The sequence below is a fragment of the Amia ocellicauda genome, chromosome 5 (assembly GCF_036373705.1).
Source record: "Amia ocellicauda isolate fAmiCal2 chromosome 5, fAmiCal2.hap1, whole genome shotgun sequence".
Lineage (NCBI taxonomy): Eukaryota > Metazoa > Chordata > Actinopteri > Amiiformes > Amiidae > Amia > Amia ocellicauda.
In genome coordinates this window covers 43,764,225-43,787,265 of record NC_089854.1, presented here as the reverse complement: position 1 = coordinate 43,787,265, position 23,041 = coordinate 43,764,225, and the positions used below count along the sequence as shown (strand labels likewise).

Below are 23,041 nucleotides of genomic sequence, written 5' to 3'. Positions count from 1 at the left end.
CCTTGCATTAAAAAGGCAAATTGGTCGAGCACAATCAGTCCTGTAATAAATATGCAAAGCGCTGTAGACAATGGTTAGAGACAGCTGATGCCTCCTCTGCTCAAACAAAGGAGGTGACTTTGCCAAAGTCTCGTTACTGACATTCGTCAGAAATTAAATAACCCTGCCGATGTGAGCAGGCAAGTTACTCGGCACCCCCAAATGATCCCTCTCACCCTCTCTTTCCACTTCTGCTTTAGTCTTAGTCTATTTCCTTTTATTTAATGGTAGAAGTAGTATTCATAGCAGCAAGGATGCAGAAATGTTTTGTTAAAGGCATTAAATTGTTCGATTTTGCTATAAACATACAGCATTCACGACAACAACAACAAAACACTACACAATCTATATTCTGCCACCACAAGGCTTCAAAAGTTTGTACAAGAAACCTTACATAAAGCCATGCACACTGGAATGAGCAAATTGTGTTACTAGCCCTGGGGCTGAACAGCACACACTACATAAACTTGCACACACACACACACACACACACACACACACACACACACACACACAGCTATAATCCCCCCCATTGCAATGAAGCTGAAGAGGTGTGAGACAAAGGTGAGTGAACAACGCGTGCCTGCCACCATGAGATGGATTACTTTAGTAATCCAGGACTCACAATTAATGAATCCTATTTATACCACATGATTTCCAGCTGTATGGTAAAATCAAGCACTAATCACTTTCAGAGGGCCCTGGTAAGGAGTAGCACAGGTGTTGTACATTTTCCCACCTGTCACCCGCATCACGGAGGAGGGGACGAAATGTGTGGGAAACGATATCCGCTGGCAAATACTGTAAGCTGCAGGTAATTATCGCCCCCTCAGGGGGAAAGAAAAGCACTTTGATTGGCATTGAGATCTCCCCCATTTAACTCCTGCTTACACTCATCTCCGATCGCTTCAAATCCATCCCCTCAGCATGCAGTTCCACTCCACAACTGCAAAGCTCAGAGTCAGCGAACAACTTCTTCAACAGAGCTCCAGAAAGCAAACAACCACCTTTCATTCCGGCATACCACAAAAAATCCCCAAACAGAAATCTGCAAAATCCTGATCCTGGAGAAGGCCGTAGTGCTTCTCCTGGATTTCACTCCAGCTGTGCTCCAAATGATGTTAGCCATTATTTGCATTATTATTTTCGTTTTTCTTTTCATCAGGTAGCATAAACAACGTCTCTCTCTCTAGGTCGCCGAGTTGAAGACCTATGTTTTAGAACATTGCAAAACCCACCAAAGCAAAACAAACCACAAACCCACCTACCCACCCCTCCAACAACACAAACCCAACACGGAGAATGGAATGGAAATAGAAAACACTTTAAAATGTTGCTCCTTACCCTCAGGCTCGTTTTTGATAAGCTCCTCCATCTTGCGCTGTTTCAGTGTGTCCACCACGTCTGCCAGGCTGCCCTTGCGTCGTTCAGGGGTACCCAGTGCTGTGCTGGAGCCAGAGTCGCTGCCCAATCGGATGCCATCGTCCATCTTGGTCGGTGAGGTAGATGAGTTGTGCTGAGTGTATGGACTCAGAGACGCACCCTTATTGCCTTCTAGTTCCTACCAGCACCGGAGAGGAGAGGGGGAGACAAACAGAATTAGTTTAAATGCTCTCTTTCTCTTTGCCTCTTTCCCCTTCCCCTTTATAAATGAGAACATGAACTTAAATAGCCCATGATAAGTGCTATAAACTCCTGCCTCAGAGCAAGAAAAATATTAGGGAGGTATTCCACATAATAACCCAAGTCTGACATTTGTTCTTAATGTCTCTAATGCCCATAAAGTTGTTTCTCTTTACCTCTGTGTTTTACAAACATCAAAGCTGAAAATCAGACCTCTTTTTCCAGGTGGCTGTCTAACAGATTATTAATTTCTCACTTAAGAACTTTAGTTCCCTATTAGGCAGTAAACAGCTTCTAGTTAACTCCAGAATTTTTGTATTATTATCTTGCATTTGTGTGTGCAAGGGTTAAAAAGACACTGACCAAAAAAACAACAAAGAACAATAAAAAGCGTTCTGAGTTTAAATCACAAACAAGAGCTGTAAATAAAAGTATATATTTAAAAGTGTTAAATTCAGTCTACATCCAGTTCTACATCCAACATTGTCAAACATAGATAATTAAATCAATGAAAATAATACATAGAATTAGAAGAAGTAGGTCTAGACTATTCTTTCATGCAAATGGAAATCCAGAAATTCAAGTTCTGTAATTCATTGGACTCCATCCAAAGAAGGGATATATATTGTAAGGTTTAATTACAAAACAAGTCAGATATTTGCAGATGAGGTCAATAGCCTTCTTTTGTTAATCTTGGTTAAGCTTCAGCTAATCTAGTCCTATTATCTATTACAGCACCTTAGTGATTGACAGGAAAAGTCACATCATTAGACAATAGAATAATCCAGTTTGAGCTGATATAAATAAACATATATGATGGGACACATTGCAAAAAGAACAGCCAAATTGAAGCTATAGAATGGATCCCAAGAGATGAAAAATGATCTAGAAGTAGACCACATAAAACATGGCAAGATGAAAACATCTTGAAAACAGATGCTGTACATCGAAACAAGTGGAAACATCTTGGGGAGGCCTTCATCCAGCAGTGGATCGATAAAGGCTGATTGTGATAGTGACATACACATCATCACAAGATAGCATCAATAGAGAAAGAGCTTTTTTTTATCATCTACAGACTACACTCACCTAAGGATTATTAGGAACACCATACTAATACTGTGTTTGACCCCCTTTCGCCTCCAGAACTGCCTTAAATCTACGTGGCATTGATTCAACAAGGTGCTGAAAGCATTCTTTAGAAATGTTGGCCCATATTGATAGGATAGCATCTTGCAGTTGATGGAGATTTGTGGGATGCACATCCAGGGCACGAAGCTCCCGTTCCACCACATCCCAAAGATGCTCTATTGGGTTGAGATCTGGTGACTGTGGGGGCCAGTTTAGTACAGTGAACTCATTGTCATGTTCAAGAAACCAATTTGAAATGACTCGACCTTTGTGACATGGTGCATTATCCTGCTGGAAGTAGCCATCAGAGGATGGGTACATGGTGGTCATAAAGGGATGGACATGGTCAGAAACAATGCTCAGGTAGGCCGTGGCATTTAAACGATGCCCAATTGGCACTAAGGGGCCTAAAGTGTGCCAAGAAAACATCCCCCACACCATTACACCACCACCACCAGCCTGCACAGTGGTAACAAGGCATGATGGATCCATGTTCTCATTCTGTTTACGCCAAATTCTGACTCTACCATCTGAATGTCTCAACAGAAATCGAGACTCATCAGACCAGGCAACATTTTTCCAGTCTTCAACTGTCCAATTTTGGTGAGCTTGTGCAAATTGTAGCCTCTTTTTCCTATTTGTAGTGGAGATGAGTGGTACCCGGTGGGATCTTCTGCTGTTGTAGCCCATCCGCCTCAAGGTTGTACGTGTTGTGGCTTCACAAATGCTTTGCTGCATACCTGGGTTGTAACGAGTGGTTATTTCAGTCAAAGTTGCTCTTCTATCAGCTTGAATCAGTCGGCCCATTCTCCTCTGACCTCTAGCATCAACAAGGCATTTTCGCCCACAGGACTGCTGCATACTGGATGTTTTTCCCTTTTCACACCATTCTTTGAAAACCCTAGAAATGGTTGTGCGTGAAAATCCCAGTAACTGAGCACATTGTGAAATACTCAGACCGGCCCGTCTGGCACCAACAACCATGCCACGCTCAAAATTGCTTAAATCACCTTTCTTTCCCATTCAGACATTCAGTTTGGAGTTCAGGAGATTGTCTTGACCAGGACCACACCCCTAAATGCATTGAAGCAACTGCCATGTGATTGGTTGGTTAGATAATTGCATTAATGAGAAATTGAACAGGTGTTCCTAATAATCCTTTAGGTGAGTGTATATGGGGTATATTGTACACTGTAGCCCAAACCCTACTGTGCTGAATGAAATTCAATGAAAACCATGTCACAAATTATAAATTAAACTTTAAACCTCTCTTCCTCAACTTCTTTCTCTGTATTTATAAAACTAACCTAAGATAAAACAGGTTCTGGAAAATTGGCGACCAGACTCTTGTGTGTCACAAGACAGACAGATGGATGATGGGGGCAACAGCCTTTTTTTATGAAGCACATTTCACTAATTAATAGATGGTCTGAATACATACATATTATGCCTACTCATAAGTAAATTAAGTCAGTGATATCTCAAACACTCACGCACAGAATTATTAATTTGTTAAATTAATTTGTTTACTTATGTTTGCATCCTCATGATTCCTACCCTGATCCAAAACCAGCTTTTTCAGTAACTTTCACAACTCTTACTCATTGCAACTCTGTTTTACAACTTCCATGACTCTTACAAATTTCTCTTCACAGGACTAAGTACGTTTGCTGGGGAGGAGGCTGATCGGACCATTTTTTCCAGAAACCAGTGATGGTTCAAATCAATTGGCTTAAATGTTTGAATCACAAACAAAAACTCCACCCATCTTATGTTAATGTTACATCATTCTCTCTCTCTCTCTCTCTCTCTCTCTCTCTCTCTATATATATATATATATATTTTTTTTTTTTATTATTATTTTTTTTTCAACAAAATAGAGAGGGTTATAACCAAGGCAGTTGAGCAAATCAATTAATTAGTTACAGTAATTTACAAGATTATGTTCAATATTAGAAATCAAAGAGGCCAGCTGTGATACTGGAATTACTGTGCTACTCTATGTGAATGCAATATTAAAATTAATTCTAAAAACATTTTCCAAAATGTATCTTTACCTATAGTATATTTAATATAATAGGCCAATTTCTATTTTATTGAAGCAATCTGTTATTAATTATTAACTGATGCCCTAATTGGTGTGTTTTACAATTACACTGAACACTCTGGCTATACAAGACTAATAAAATGCAAATCATTTAAATATAACTGCAGATTCAATATTTTGTGCCATGTGTAATTCATTCTGCTGTTCTGGGGTGACACTTTCTCACAAAATGAAAAATCGTGAAGACAATTTTAATGGACATGACTGTTTGGTTACAATACTTGACAGAGAATTAAGATACATTGACAATACCTGTTTATGTAAATGTGTACCAAATACATTAAACAAAACAATAATGTGTATTTTAAATTACCAAAGTGGCTTACATTTTTTGCAATATTCTTCAAATATCATTTTTTAAATCATGAGCATCTTCTCTAAATAAAGAAATACATTAGAATCTTATCAATCCTGAATTCATGTTATCATGTGTAAATGTGTTGTTTTAGTGTTCTGTTGTCTGCGATATTACTATGTCTAACAGAAAAATGTCCGTACATCAATAATAATGATATGTTTAACCATTTTCTTCACAGCAGCAATCTGGATGCACTGGATTAGTTTTTATTATTTAATCTTTGTTCTGTTTTGGTCTGTCCATTTTTAGATTTCTTAGTCTTACTTTGCATCTTCTGTTTCTAGGACACGTTATTGATGATGAGTTTTTGTTTAGTTTTTCTTTGGCTTTCTTTTGTTAATCTAAAACCTCTGTCACATGACGAAGTAAATATTATACTACATCAGCACCTGGGATTGCGTTTTAGCTTTTAGAATTCGAAACCTCATTCCTCTGTGCAAAGAAACCGTTAATGTCACGGGAAACTGACAGAATTTGACAAAAAATCTAATGTGGAAAGGATGATTCATGGGAAAACTTTTTTTTTTTTAAAGAACATAATTTGTAACTGCAACGATCGTACCCACAATATTATGATTTCTTTGTAAAAGCTCTGACATTCAGTATGTTAGCCTAGCGTGCATTTAAGAAATCATGTCACACCTGTCATATTGAATTTCTTTAATCCGTAGCCTACTTAAAAAGAATCACTCTTTTTCCCTCTCTCAAAACTGTCTTGAAAACAAAACAAACAAACAAAGCAAAAAAAAGTCCTTCGTTATATTCCCAGGCTGTGTCACTAGGAGAGTTTGTAACAAAGGTACTTACTCAAAGACAGTTAAAACAACATGAGGCTTTAAAGACAGCTAAATTGATTAATTAGGTATTTGCATGGATTAAAATGCTAAGATTCTGTTTCCTTAAGCTAGTATTTATGCAGAAATTCCTTTAGAGGACTGAATTAAATTGGGGGTGTCATGGAGCAGAAAGATGGGGACTTCAATTACAGTTTAAAAAAAATAAAACAGACAAATCTGACTTCACATTACAGGTGAACTATTTTTTTGTGTTGATTAAAGGCATAAAAACACAGTTTGATGCCTTGCCTATGAACACGATTTAAGGGAACAGACCAGGTAGAAGGCATATGAAAACAGCATGTTTCTCTATCAAATAAGCAGTTGAAGTGAGCATATATATATATATATATATATATATATATATATATATATATATATATATATATATATATATGTGTGTGTGTGTGTGTGTGTGCACTCATTTGATGTGTACTACTAAGGATGTAGGTGGTTCTGCTTTTAGTTTCCAAATGTCAATTCTATTCTAAATCACTTCTAACAAAGTAAATAAACTGTACTCTCAAGTATTTCACTTTATCCTTTTTAGAGCTTAAGCATGGAAATAGAATTAAAGCAAGTTTTTTTTTTTTTTTTTTTTTTTAAAGCTCATCTCTGAACAGCGAATATTTAAACAGTCTTAACACTTGGCAACAAATCTAAATGCAATGGCTTTTTTTCTCTTTAGTAAAAACAGCCACTATTGCAAAGGGTTTTGTTTTTTGTTGTTTTTTCATCCTCATGCATAACACAGAAGCAAAGCCAAGTGTCTTATAGGGGTACTGGTGAATCAAATAATTAATAGACAATGGGGAAATGCCTAAATAATCTGACACAACATAAAAAACTGGACTGAATACGATCGCTTCCTCTGTCTTTGCTCTCGGTAAATGCATTATTCTGAAAGGAGATTCTGTCATCATTCACTCTAATAACTACACCTATTCTGTCATTTTAAGCCATTTCTGACAAGCACTAGCAAACACATTTCAAATCCTCTATCTAAATAGTGGTTAAAAGAGGTTTTGTCAGCTTTGATTTTAAGCTGTTGAGGGCATGAAACAAGGACTGTGAATCACAAGACGTCAGGAGGAGCCATAGAAAAACTTGGAACACAAAGTAGAGGAAAACAAACAAGAAATAGAACAAGAAATTACAAGAAATATATTTCATAAATGCTTTATATGAATATTATGATATCTGTGACTTTTTAATTGAGGTATATATATATATACACACACACACACACACACACACTATGCAGCTTTCCTATGGCTCTTTATAGAAACCATTTGGACAATATACTTAGTATATTAGTATTTAGTAAGTTAAATCACAGATAAGGCAAAATATTTGATCTCTGTTGCATGATGTCTTTACATGTATTTAACACGTTTTTGAAGTATATAGATTTTTGGAGGATAACTTTAACCTTGATAATTGATTAACACACTGACTGTAAAATAGTAGTTCTGACTTCAATGTATTCCCTACATAGTTTAAATAAATAAATCAATACATTATATATATATATATATATATATATATATATATATATATATATATATATTATGTGATATTATTTGATACAGTAACCATTTTATTCATCAAATTTAATCGGAAGTGAGAACTAAAATTATATATAGGTTATAAATGCCTGAATCTCATAGGACTCATTGTAATTTATCAAGGCTGTGTTTCATTCTTAAAGCAAACAAAACTAATACAAATTAGACACGAAATGGGCGGATAAGGCACAAAGAAGAAAAAATAAAGTTCTCTTCATATACTGTGCTCTGGCATGTACTACTCATTAAACAGACAACAAAGGATTAATTAACACCTAGCTGTTATCACCTGGGTGTAAAAGCCTTCCCCTTTTCTAAATGCTTTTACCCTAAAACTCTGGGGGACATGAAAAAATAAAAGGAAAAAAAAAACAGACACACAGAGGCTTGTACACAAACACAATCACACACGCATGAACACACGAACACACACACGTAGACACACTCACCCAGTCATGCTTATACACAGGCACAAGAGAAACATTTAAATGCCATTCCTTTTCTCTCTTAGCAGCAATTTCCACAGATGAAGAGGTCACCACTATTTAACTGTGCGCTGCCGTGTTAATTTAGTATGACAAGATAAAGCAGTAATCTCTGCTTGCGAGAGGCTGTAAGCCACCCGCTATCCAGGGACACGCTCCAGTCGATTTACACTGTATATCACTTTATACAATTGGCGTGACAAAGCCCCTCTGAGTTCTCTCATGTAAATCTCTCTCTCACTCAACTTTGCTGCCAGTCAGAGGGGATCGGATTGGCGCTAAAGCCTTAGCAAACTTAACATGCCAACCAGCTCTGCAATCCACCCCAAGAGAAGATGTTTAGAACTTAATAATCCACTGATCCCCCTCCACAAACTAGGCTTGCCTTTTTTTTTTTTCTCCCCCCAAACAATCTGTCCATTTTAGTTGTCATACAACCGATTAAAGTTGCATTCCATGTTTGGGAGATTTGAGGGTTTAAAAAAAATCTAAAGTTCCCATAAGTTAGTTGATCCTCCTTTGTCCCCTTTATTTAAAAAATAAACAAAATGAAATAAAACTAAATAGGAACATATACGTTAATGATAGCTCCTAATGGGGACGTTTTGGCCTGCATTAGACTTGCTAATTTGTACCATCCGATGAACACAGTGGGGACCCGATGGTTATGAAAAAAAGGTCTCTGAAATAGAGACAAATGTAATAGGCATCTGTAGTTTAATACGGGGAAAGTTTCTAATTGAGAGGTCAAGAAAACTGCAGATTCTGATGGTAACAGAAATGTTGATTCAATTGAATATGCCTGTTCCACAAATTATAGTTATTCACTTGGAAAAGACAACCAAGATCATGTTCCATTCTGTAACATATTACATGCAAATTAACAGTCTGTTAACCATCAAATACAAAACTTTTACATAAATTAATGCATACACACATACATAACTATACATAGAATGAAATCAATCAGGACAAGAATCAATACATTGCTTTTCTATTTTAATGCTGAGACCCTGTTTCCAAATGGCAGAGAAAATCCTAAAATACAGAGACAAGACCTATCACAATACAGGATGGGAATAATAAGTGCCTTAACAATAAATCTGTCCCATGATTATGTGCACTGAATAACTGTAGTATTACTTTAGTGCAGCATTTTTCTTTTAAGTTTATTCATCTGTTTACACTGTGTTATCAGGGAGATACCAGACCAGGTGGAAAGTTCAGTTCGGCCTAGAAGTAATTCATGCTTCCACCCACGTCAAACCTGCTCGCCAGATAGGTTAGATAGGAAGTGAACCAGTTATTCTCCTGCTATTGCTCATGCACATAACAGAGGACTGGTAACAAAAACACTTTTGTTTGGCATTTTTGCAGTAAAATAAAAACTGGACAATACAATAATATTTAAAAAAGCTACATAATAACTTGCTCCACTCAGTTAACACAAAGTTTGCAATTATTTATCTTGGAGAGGGATGAAATCAGGGCAACATTGGTATAGCTCTGTGTGCATTAAGTTGTGTTTCTTTTTATAATAATATGTATTAGTTATTATTAATAATGTATATTATTATTTCATGCCCAGAAAAAGAAAACTATATGCAAATGTAAATACTTGCTTTAAAACTAGAGCTACAGCACCGTGTTAAAATGAACCTCCTAATTGTACACCCCCACAAGCAAATCAAAAACCCAAAATCAAACTCCTACCATTGAGTTGTGGAGAGAAGTAGGACTATCGAGGCCTACAGTCTCCCTGGTCAGAGAGTTTGGTGACTGAAACTCCTCAGAGTGGAACTTGGTGCTATAACTGGAGTTCAGGGGTAAGTGAATGACAGGGTGTCCGTCACTTTCCTCATCTTCCAATTTCTGTCTGCTTGTCGCCATGACTACCTCTCCATCTGTTCCCCCATATGGAGAGACTGGTCGTTTGGAAGACATCCTGGAAAAAAAAAAAAAGGGAAAGAGGGAGAGGGTATGATACATCAGCATTATTGTGACCAAGGCATTACAGTGGTATTGTGTTAAAAAAGACCTTTGTGTGCTGGCGCTACTGAGAAACCAAGCCCTTCAGCACTACAGAAACTGTGTCCCAGACAGACATGCAGTGCGGGAATCAGCAAAGGAAACAAAATATGACACACATGCTGTAATATCCGGTAGAGCAAGACAAGTTTAAAACCTTGTCTCACTATGAAAAAAGTAAAAGTAAATACATTATATTTTTCATCTTTTGGCCCTTGAAAATGTATTTAGTCAAAATAATTGTGAAAAAATCTTCCCAGTACCTAATAGGTTACCAAGATGTCATTTATGTCATTTATGGATGCTATTGATTGATAGCCGTTTGATGGTTGGGACCCGCTAATTTGTAAGTGGCCATTTTGATATTCAAATTAACACAGTAACTTAATGTTCTTTAACACTGGGCTGCTTGTTGGTCCATTGGCTATCTATTTTTACAAAAGGATGCCATTTGGTCATATAAAAGCATACCGAGTTAGGAGTGGGTTGGGTACACGGTTGTTAAACGCATACAGTTTGAAGTTTCAGTTGTGTTTTGGCAAATTTGGTAGCGGACACTTTGATGGTTACATGTATCAATGTAAAGTATGCATTGCAAACTTGAGTCAAGGTAGGTTACTGATAACATATGCCACATCAATTGCATTACCGGTTCCTGAGAGATTTTGAACTTTTTTTCTAAATAATGTGTCAGACATTTTCTTTTTTTTTTTTTTTGGTTTGTTTGTTTACTAAAACGTATCTTATGAAGACAATATTCTTGAAAGTCTAATAATATTAATAATTTTGTAAGCCTTATAATAATAATTGGTAAAAAAAAGTCACAATATTTTAACATAAATTGATGAGAAACAGGTTAAATTGTAAAACAATGTTTATCTCCCAAAAACAAAAACAAACATCTGAGTCATAGTACTGATCAAAAACATTTTAGCTTTCTTTTTGCAAGATGAACACAACAAGACTCCTGTCTCTGAACTGAATCCAAGCTTAGAGAAATGACATCGCTAGTCAATAAATGAAGCTGAATATTTATATAAATGTACTTTAAAAAAATAAAAGATCATAAGTAAAACTTCATCTTTTTTAGCAAACAAATCCAAGACATTTGAAGTAAATATCAAACACACATACAAATTTGGGTCTGATGTCAAGGTAGGAATACTGATATCTTGTGAGAAAGAGGTTATTTTTCTCCTTTATTGGATGCAGCTTATTTTCTTCCACAAATACATTCTCTCCTATGAAAGGAAGAACGAATAAGTTACAATAAAAGATTTAATCTTTTCTCCCATTTCCTAAGTGCTGTTTTAAGTAGTTCTCAGCCTTGAGGCTATTGCCACTATCACCCTTGGAAATATGTATCTTTCATAATAAGGCCGAGTGCAGAACTCCTGCCACCTCAGAGTCCAATGTACAATTCTCAAAAGAATAAAGGTTTTTGCAAAACTGCAAAGCAAAAAATTCTACAGCTTGAACAAAAAGTTCTGGAAATCCTATAACCCCATTTATTTCCTATAGCTGTTTTGACCGTTTATTCCAGAAATGTTGGGTCTTTAAAAGCATTGGTAATACTTGCTGTGTTTTGTTTATTTGGTTGTTTGGTTGGTTATGTTTCATGTATCGAATCAAATTACAGCGATAGTAGTAGGTTTTTTTTTTTTTTTTTGGTTTGGTTTATATCTGCCAGGTATAATAAAAAGGTAATTTAATAAATATGGAAAGTCTGAATGATCTGAAAATGTACAATTTGAAAAGCAAGCAAGCAAACAACAAACAAGAAACACTGTCATTACTGCACAAACTTTACAAAACTAGCCATAATGCCCACTGACTACATGACTAATAAGCAGACATCTTATTATTTAACTGAAACAGATCTATGATTCTATTGACGGTTCTAGGGAAACACTTTCTGTGTCTAAAGAGTTATCTTTGGATACCTAGCTGTTTTACTAGCTCCGTTGGCCACACAGCTGCGAAGTTGTTATGTTGGTGTTAAATCTGCACTCAAATATTATGCAACTACAGACGATGGACATACTATATATATATATATATATATATATATATATATATATAAAATTCTATTTTTGAATGACAATGACTTTCGGGTTTCCCGGCAGATCTATGGCAATATGTTGAAGCTAAGCACACGACATCACAAGAATATATACTGTATTACATTGAAAAATAAATATTTATATTTGTTGTAAGCATTACTGAAGTACATTTCAAGCAGAATATTATAATTTCTTTCAACTTTAGATGGAGTATTGTTCCTGTGAGCTTACAAGCAAATTCCTACTGAAATAATACAAGAATTAGAAAGAAATAATACAATTAAAGAAGTAGACAGAAAACAAAAAATAACAAACTGGTTATGCAACGCCATCCTAAACATATGTCCTGACACACATGAAAGAAAAAAGCACAAAAGCTAATATCAAGTAAACGTGTACAAAATGTATAAGTAGGGGATGGCTATTTTCCTTGCAGACCGCAAACTCAACAGTGCCTGCCAATGCGTGGTGGAATAATGTTTTACCCCCAAAAATAAAAAATAAAAACGCCTTCTTTGGGTCTGTTTAGGTACCCAAAAATAATAAAGAAGTTGTATTCAAAGACTCTTTTTTTCCATGGAAGGTTTTAACACTCAGTGGGGTCTGTCTACTTTGCTGGGCTGTTGCTTCACACTTACCAATAAAAGAAACACACACACACACACAAGCAAAACTCACAGAAAATCCAGCTGTATAAACTGGCGTCCTTAGAGACTTTCAAGACTGGGCTCACCAGTGTACTGTGAGACCAAGAGAAAAGAAGCCTTGATGGCACAAGGTAGGCCCCACCAATGTTTGTTTATTTTACCTCCTTTCATTCTCGTATACTGGAACCTTTTGTTCAACCCCCCCACCCCCACCCCCACTCCCATTCCCATTCCCAATCCCACCCTTTTCCCAACCACACCTATCATGGCACTGTCCCCTATTTTGATCCTTGTATAAACATAACAGTGTTTTCAAAAAAATCCACACGATATTTAACTGAAGAAAATCTCAGTTTAAATAAATCGTACGCAGTTCAGAATGTCAGAATTATTTTTCTCCAGTTTAAAGGAGAGCGAAATACTGAAAAATAAATCAAAATATTATTAAACATTTTATTCTACTATATATATATATGTGTGTAGTGTTTTTGTGAGTCTTTGGGGTTCTACTGTTCACTTCTCTGATGCATGTTTGACAATCTCTCTTCAATCTACGTTATCAAATATTAACACAGCTGAATGGTATTTGATGCACAGGCTCAACACACACGGGCCCTGGGGTGTTTCTGCTCAGCATCAAGAGGTCAGGACTCGAAGTCCCAAGTTGCCAGGCAAGAGATGTTACTAGACCCTGATTGCATCCTCCCAGGTGCTGCAGCCTCTTAAGGGAGCAAGGAGATAGCAACAGTCCCTCCGGGAGGGTGAAAAAGTAGGAAAGCATCAAAAATAATTTCTGATCTATTGAAGTCATGAGAACTACCTAACTGTCTGCTTATCATGAGAAGTCCACAGACAAGTTTAACTATCTAAATTAAACTAGCTCAGCCCTGAGGGGTTAAACACAGAGGAAATGTTTGTACTTTTTTCACTTTCCTGTAGCCAGTTGGCAAAGTGTTTCACTTGTCCGTTTTCTTTCTTTTTTTTTAGGATTTAGTAACTGTGAAAATACTTGTTTCATAACCTCACATTGAAACAGAATAAATATTATTTTTCTTCATTTATTTCAAAAGCTATAGGTTCTTTTTGTTCCCTCTTTGTATTAACATCAATTCTACCATGGTATTTTAATAAATCTTTACTTTGATTATATTATTATGATTATATTAAAATAAACATGTAAATAATCTAATTTATTAAGTTCCGTAATCACATGAATTAGAAATTCAGTATTTAATTGACAGGGAATGACAGAAATGAAAGTGCAATGGAAACACAGCTATCCCTCTACAGGATATTGTGAAAGAAGGGGAACATGAAGCTGGTGGGTAAAGACAGTATACTTGATGGATTTAAGTTGGCACTTTGTACCAAGCTGTTCACTTATATTGTGTATTGATTAATAAAGCTATACTTTATTGTATAGTCTGTTGTTATAGTTAAATTTATTTGTTTACTGAAAGAATGACATTGAAAGGTATCCTTCAAATTCTAAATTAAAAGACATTGAACGGTTTTGCTGGGTCAGACATAAAGTTCATTGTATACCGACAGAAGCATTGGGGGTGGGGGATGAGGGTAGCAATCACTTCTAGATGCTATTACATCTCAAATCAGGTCAAGAAAACTATTTGGACTTATTGTATTAAAACAGGTAACCTATCATTGTGGTCTTTTCAGCATTAGGCCCTGCTTCTTGCCTCAATCATCTCTGTTTTCTGCTGATTAGTTTTCATCGCTGTACACAGGCTTGATTGGTGAAATTAGATGGCAATCAAAATATTGATCACAATGTTGCATTATAGTAGTTGTGTTAAAGATAGTCATTTCTGGATCACGTGACAGAACTCTTCCCTGAAATCTACACGAAAATATTTAAAAGAAACAAACAAATGATTAAGTAGTTTCCCGTGTATCTGTTTATACCTGTCCAAAAAGGTACATAACTAAATCACCAGCAAACAGCCTGAAACCAACAATATTTAACGAGCCATGGTTTAGATTCACATAAAATCATCACACTTTTTATTAATTGAATCTCAATTACACTAAAATCACCTTTCAATGTCTTTAAATCAATATAAATTGTATGCACTGTTTTTCCTCCTAAATATTCCAGTGACCTATGTTAAAAACTCAAAACGTAGTTATATTAATATATTAATAATAATGATGGTGATGATGATGAAAGTGGGATTAATTAGTAGTCACTTTTAACAGCAGAGGTCCAGTTTAGTAATTTTAAGATGTACAGTTTATTCCATAAAGAAGCCAAATCTTAAGTTGACGGAAAGATTTCACAGCTTTGTTTGAGCAATAAAATCTCTATTTTGCTTCAACCCTTTGAAGTATAATTACTATACAATTTTGAATCCCTGGGGTTATGAGGGGTTATATCAGCAATTTAATTTAAAGTTGGCAGACCTGTCTTGGTGGATAGCCTACATAAAACATTTAAAGCATGTAGTGTTGTACGGATAAGAAAGAAGCTTTTTATTAAGTACATAAATTGGCAGCAAGGATGGTCTCCAAGGTCATAATTAGCAGCCATTAGCATAATTTTACTCTGTCCTGCTATAGCTATAATAAATCTAGGCAGTCCAAAATAATAATAAAAGAAAACACACACACATATATACAAAACAATATGGTAATAAAGTCGTGCTCTGTTTCTGTGCGGAGCGAAACTCTAAAATGGGAATAGTACTCTTGAAATAGCCCACGAGGCAGTTTCTCATTACATAGTTTTGTCTCATGCTAAATTGACATTATATGTGTACATACAGTATGTGCTTTGATAAATGTGGTGGTTTTCTTGTTTTGATTTTTTTCAACTCTGCGTGCGATATTAAATATGTACATTTCTGCTAAGTCAATACTCTGGCAGATATCGCGGTGATTTGATTCACCCCAAACGTTTTACCCAGAAGCACAATTTTAAGCCAACAACAGTGCTCAAAGCATTACTGTACAATTGATTACAGACAGGATCCCCCTTATCTATTGTGCGTTTCAAAAGACACTCAGAGAGCAAATAAGTACACAGAATACTGAAGTTTAAAGCAAAATAATAAAATAACGAAGAACTAAAAATAATAAGTTATATCTATAACAAAAAGAACACTGTTTTAAAGGGAAAAAAATCAAACTGATGCAAACAAGGATTGTTGCTTTTACTGTAAACGCAATAAAACAAGGAATGCAATCACACAAAATCCAGTTAATACAAAAAAGTATCCCTCTTTAACCACCAAAACATATTTGGAGAAGTATTTAACTGGTTTTATTAAACAGAAAATGAAAAAATAAGATGCCCTCAAAGTATTTATTTAATCTACATCCTTCTTTAGTATATCTACACTGCCACCCAAATATGCAAAAATACTCTTCTTTTAAATTACAGCATTATTTCCCAGTGCTTTGCACTCATAATTTTCAGCTTAGAGACATCAAACAATAGTTTTTACTGCAGTTGTTTCTTAATGTATTATTATTCCTCCTCTGCTTCTGAATTTACTGGAACAATGCATTTAAGCTCCTGGTGCACAGAAAACAGTTTGCTTAAAACTAAAGCCTCTGGATTTACATTTACTACAACAACTGATGGAAACATAAAAGCAAACACTCTTACCACAACATCTTTGTTCACCTTTGTCATCACATGCACTCACATGTCAGGAATTATTTAAAGACAGAGCAGATTAACTTACTGTGTAATAAAAGTGCACAATAGGAATTAAACAAAGAGGCTGAAGTTGGTAGTCTACATCTGCACCATCAGCACTAGCAAGTCCTTACTGTTGCTGCTGCTTCTTCTATGATTGACAGATGGTTTGCCTAAATAATGGTGTTGGAATATCTAATCATTTTCAAAATATTTTTTCTTACGTACGGTCGTGGGTGGTTCTGGAATGAACATTCTGCCGCTGGAAATCATTGAGCTAATTGTACTAAATGGTGTTAATTTTTCAACTGCGGAATAAAATATAAGTGCCTGAAAAAGAGAGTGCTGTATTTGGTGACATTGTTTTACACGTCCGTTTTTAAAGACTGACTGAAATTCTCCTCTTACATTTTTCTATATTAAGTATCCCTGTCTCCCATCGGAATTTATTTTTAAATATATTTTAAAGGACACATTTGTGGTATGACATGCATTCCCCCAGCTTGAACAGCAAAATATGCTTTGTTCTGTTTACTGTGGATTCAAATAATCTTTGATTATATGATAAGATATCCCAATTTCTCCCCTCAAAGTTGATACAATTTTAGGTACACCTGATGGGACTCATTTAGTGTAATTTTTCCTGGTCTTATTTATTCATTTACGTATGTGGATTTTTAAACTAACCTACCAGGAACCTTGGACATAGATAGCTGATGTGGTTCATGCAAACAAGACTAGGTACTCTGACCTTAAACTCTTTAAAGCACAAAAGCTACAAGACAGGTTAGTATTCCATATAAATTATCAGGACCATTTTTTATGTTGAGCTTTGAACAGAAGTCATTCTGACAAGCTAGAGGTGTTACTAACCCACTCCCTTTCATTTATCAGCACATTCCTCACAAGCCTCTTGTCTTCACTCAACCTCTGAAAACCTGTGCTTCTTGATATACATAAGAAGAAGAAAACAAAAGTAAAAAAACTAAAATAATAAATCAATGACTTCGATCTAAGCTTCTGTTAAAAAAAAAGAATAAGAAAACAATCTAAACATTTAGGGGAAAAAATACTAGAAGAAAAAAAGACAAAGCCACCACAAGAGTTATATTACAGTTGACAGTCATGAGCAGTAAACCAATGTATGGTCAATTAAAGTGAATTAAGGGAACAAGAACCTTACTGACCGGCACCACCTTTATTTTCTCCCTTGATAATAAAACCCATAACCCCATCCAGCCCTGGTTCTCCTTAAGACAGACTAAAGCAATCTTTGTGTTTTTTTCCTTTCTATTTTTTCTTCCTTTTTCCCCCCCTCAAAGGCTGAAGTTGCCAACAAAGCTTCCTGTCCAGCTTCCCCACAGAAGGCAAGAACAAAGTGCCTAATGTCACGCTGCCATCAATTATCAATAGAACGTGAAGGAGGTGCGCACATAAACTCACACACTCACACACATACAGGAAGATGCGGAATTGAATGCCTCTATTAGAGACCCACTGTCCTCTCTGACTGAAAACACAGAAGGCATCAGCAAGTTTGGAGAGACAGTCGGTGACATTAGTGGGGTTTGTGGTAGATTCCTTTCAGATTTTAGTTGTTGACCACTTTGCGAAACAAAAGTCGGTTTATTACAGTCAAGACCTTTAGTCATCACTTGCTGCAAAATCTGTGTCATTTCCTGTATATACATTTATATTTATAAAATCTGAATCACAACACAATCTGATTTTTAGTTTGAGTTTTATGATTGATAAAGACATAATACTTTATAGTTATAGTTAGGGAAAACGGTAATAGCAAACACTTTTTTTTTTTTTTAAGGAATTTGATAGCCAAAAAAAACACTTTAGATTACCTCATATTTTCCTAATTCTGGTTTAGAAAAATATATATACATTTATTTATTACATTCTCCTAGACATTGGCACCTCAGACTGTGAAGAGCAGAGATCTGCGCCACATCTTAAATACTATCCTATACTACACTATACAGGCATTCACAGATGATGGCATGGCCCTCGTAGATGCTCTGAAATTGTGTAGGACACACATCCTATTGGGGATACTATTCACTGTCCTGTAACAGAGGGTCATTCAAAGCTGCCAAAAGCTCGCTGTCTATCTAATGGGCACAGCTGTCTTAAACTATGTCTGCATCTGCGCTGTTATAAATGACACCTGACTTACATCAAACTTTTTTTTCCAGTCCTTTGAAAACTCACTCGTGGCACCTGACAAAGCACCCTGGGTAAGTCAAAGACAGAGCACCGATTGTGCTGTGACCCTCATCCTTGAGAAATGAGTCAAATAAAATTAATACAAGCACGCGGCCCATTATGGTACTTCTGAATGTCTCGAAATAGCCTCAACGTGGTACACCTCAAAGAATCAATATCAGCTTTCTGCAGCACACGTGTGTTCGAATTTGACTTGATCACATCGCCACAAAATAAATAAATACATACATGAATACAAAAATCTATTCTTACGTAACAGAGCTTTGGAAGCTAGTCTTCCTTCGATCACAAAGTGCTAAATGTTAAAACCTAAATAATCATACATGTTCAGATTATCGCGGAAGGAAACGCATTCGCTGATATTTGAAAATTAGCCACGAGAAGACGGAGAAGTATGTATTTTCATGTTATACTCTAGGTGGGAGTTTGTAATTGTTTGAATGAGAAGGCAGTTTTAATCAGACCACATTAAAGGAATTAAATTAAAGGAGTTAAAGGAAAACAAAAATCTAAAAACTCAAAAGGGACACTAGAAGACACAAGGGAAGAATGAGAATTCACTCTCCAAGTTTAGCTTTCAGGCATTTCAACCTCCAAACAACTCAAAACAAATGTGGTGATGCCTTATTGGTCACTAGCCTGGTCAGGTGACAACACTGGGGAGGTCTAGTTGGGGGTACAACTTAGCATTCTGCTCTGGTATTCTTCTGTCTTTTTTTTTTTTTAACATGGAGACACGGTTATCAACTCGCTCTCAAGAGCTAACAATATGGGTGAGACAATGAGGCAGTTTGTTGCAAATAGGCACAGCAAATGACGCATTGAGAAATTCACTGGGAAAAAGGGAGATAACAGAGTTCACTCTCCATCAGTGCTCAGGCAATTGAAACCAAAAACAGTTTAATAACACAAGAGCTTGACGGATAGTTTACCATTTAAATAGGGAAAGACAAATGGCTAAGTGTTAAAGTCTCACAGAGTGGCCCCCTCCCTTCACTATCTGCACCCCCCAAGGAATCTGTAAATTTTTCACATTCAAAATTCATTCCTTTCTCCTCTTCAAGACCATAAAACTTTATTTTTAAGTTGTCATAACAGTTCCTTCCGGCAGTTCTGTATGTATGTATATTACACACATACACATTTTCTACTGTTATGTAATTTTAACGTAACATAAATTAGAGATATCGCCAAGTCACCGTAATCAGTCACAGCAAAAAATATTAAAAAGTGGCATATTACCTCTGTATGTTTCAGTGTTTTTCACAAAGATGCTCTTCACCTGAAAATATGGACTAAAACCTTTTTTTTGCTTTGGCTTTGGCCCCAGTAATTTAGTCTGTGTTTTGGTAAGCAAATTGAGTTTAAGAAATAGTTGATGCAGCTCATTTTCAAAAACATCTTTCAACACCACACTTTCCATCCAAATGCAAAGACCACGTACAAGTTACAAGCATGCAAATCATGATAAAACCTCAAGCTGTGTTACTTGTCAGCATGTTTCAGTTTTTCCTGTCTAATTCAACACTGGTATGAACCTTATTTGCAGGACTTCAGTAACCTATATCGTCCATACACCTTTTCCCTCCTTCTTTTCTCTCAGACAAAACAACCAGCAAGTATTTTACTCTAAGAGTTGTTTTGCATTGGAAGTTAAACAAATAGGCAAATGCAATGTAAATGCTCTATATATTTTTCTTTTTTTTTGACATGTAAAGGAATAAAATGGAGCCCTCACACTTGCACTGCTCCGTACATCTCTTAACAGGGAGAAAAGTTACTTTTACTAGGTCGATTTCAAGAACCCACATCAATCTTCACTAAGATGAGTGTGTCATTAACATTGCGATTAATATGATTCCACTAAATAGTCAAAACAATTAGATAAAAGCACTGCTGTCAAATCTAGCCATAAAAAATAAACCATAATAACAATAATAATACAAATAATAATAATAATATGTTCTTGTTGTTATTTATTGAGGTTACTTGTATTATTATCAGTAGTAGTATTACAGTGCATACTGGATATTTTAACATGTAGAAACAACATTGTTTCATCTTCCTGACACATCTGTATTTAAATCTTCCCTCTATTCCCATTTCTCTGTGTTTAAAAAATGATATCGTACCCTGCTATGAAATAAAATCAATATTCACTCAGGAACTTAAACAGTTAGTTAGAGAAATTACAAGAATAAACTTACAATGCTGTTAAAGCTGTCAACATTAGGTCTGCTTTAGTCAGGATGGAGCAAACTCCGGAGTACTTCAGCACTACTGTCTCAGATACAGCTTGCAAACTGATAGAGCCCGTTACTAGAAAGCAGAGTTTTAACCATCCGCTTACTAATTCATTGTAATCCCTAAATGTATCTCCATACATTCTGCCTATCTGAATGTAATCCTTTAAATTTTTAATTCCACATATCTGTTGTTATCTCTTTTTCTCTCCCTGTGCTGGATAAATGCTTTATTAAAAACACATTTAGAAACATATAAATGTGTTCTTAATTCATGGATAAAAAAACATTATTTATCTCTGAACAAAAGATTAGTTTCATCTGGCGGAACATTAGTTCAGCGGAATGAAAAAAAAAAAGTCAATTTAAAAAAAAAAGATGCTTGCGTTAAGTCAACACTTAAATTCAGAGAAAATGGGTTTTAACATTTAATCTTTTTTATAGCATTAACAGTGACATACACAGTACTGCTCCTGTCTGACAGTCATATTGTAGAGTTTAAATCAAAAGTGAGGATACTTGCTATATGAAAGCGAACAATTAGGCAAAAAGTGAAATCACAGAATAAGTTAATTTATCCATATGAATATATACACATACTTATATATATATATATATATATATATATATATATATATATATATATACACACACACACACACACACACACACACAATTTATATACAACCAGAAAATCATTAAGCGATCTTCGTTTTAATAAAATAGTTTTCTTTTTAATAATTAACCTATCAAGATGAACCCTTCTTGACATTTGTAGATGTCAGACAATACTCTTTTATATTGTAATCTCAGTAGGCAAAGATAATTGCTCAGTAAAAGCAAAAAAAGTTGACAAGCATTGCTGATTGAAGAGACACAGTCAGCCTGGGGTTATGCTTTAGGTTTACTGAGAAACTGACAGTGTGTCTCCTGTCAAACCAGAATATACTTCTCCTTAAACATTTTTATCCAATGACTTGACATCAAAACACATCTGAATGCTCGCAGCCTGGGTAGCTGACATTTACAACTTAGCTTAAACAGTACATGTGCTCTGATGGCTCCACTGCAAGGAAAGACCAGAAAAGAAGAAAAAAAAAGAAAAAGAGAAGAAAAAAAAAACTTACTTTTGAGAGTGACTGCATTTGTATTATGCACACAGTTAGACCCTGACAAACAAGACACAACCCACTACCAAGTTTGAACTTACCTCTTAAACTCCTGAGGTAAATCAGGATCAGTAAGCATGCTGGAAAATACTGCTCTGTCTCTGGGCTCCTTTCCACAACATGCAGTTCCGATAGCCTCCAAAGAAACCTGTCTATTGATCCTCTAACCTCTGAAACAACTGATTCTCTCTCTCTCTCTCTCTCTCTCTCTCTCTCTCTCTCTCTCTCTCTCTCACACTCCCTCTCTCTCTAAGCTGCTACTTCTTTGCAAGCCTCTTAAAGGGCCAGTGTTTTTTTTTTTTTTTTCCTAGTTTTTTTTAAAAATCCAATAACAACAACAACAAAAGCAGCAGCAGCAGCAGCGAGCCGGTCGAGCTACCAGGCTGTGCTTTCTCACTGCTGTGGAGACCTCTGAATCCTGTGTGGGAGATGCCCATTCACTCAGCTCTGTAGCTCTGAGGCTATGAAGCCTATTCCTCGCATGGAAAAAGCAGCACTGCCCCCTTTCTTGAGATAATAGTCTTTATCCTCTCGCATCTGTTCCTGCTCGGCTCTCAACTTTATTTCATTTCAATACATTTCTCTCTAACTTCTTTGTATACATTACACACTTCTTTGTATTGATATATATGTAAAACATACAAATAAAACCAAGACAGTTCAGCTGAAGTGTTATATTCTATTGTGAAAGCTCAGTTTCACCTCCCCTGTTTACGTGCATCCTCATAGTTTAAAAGATATTACATTAATAAACACATTAATTAAATAATACAGTATACAGCCAATTCCTCACATGCTCTTGTTTTTTGTTTTTTTTAACGTATGTATACTAGTGTACATGCACG

General features: G+C 35.8%; 1 protein-coding gene across 7 annotated transcripts in view; it reads right to left on the bottom strand.

The window, feature by feature from the left end:
- Positions 1-23,041, bottom strand: part of sox5 (SRY-box transcription factor 5) — a 251,783-nt gene that overhangs the window by 90,198 nt on the left and 138,544 nt on the right. For 6 of the 7 annotated variants that reach the window (XM_066705360.1, XM_066705356.1, XM_066705357.1 and 3 more), the window contains 2 exons: positions 9,861-10,092; positions 1,384-1,600 (listed from right to left, as the gene is read on the bottom strand). In XM_066705360.1, the coding sequence (XP_066561457.1) occupies positions 1,384-1,600; positions 9,861-10,091 (448 nt within the window). In that variant the 5' untranslated portion in view covers position 10,092. Of the gene's footprint in view, positions 1-1,383; positions 1,601-9,860; positions 10,093-22,237; positions 22,484-23,041 lie in introns of those variants that run through there. The other variant, XM_066705358.1, reaches the window with a different exon arrangement.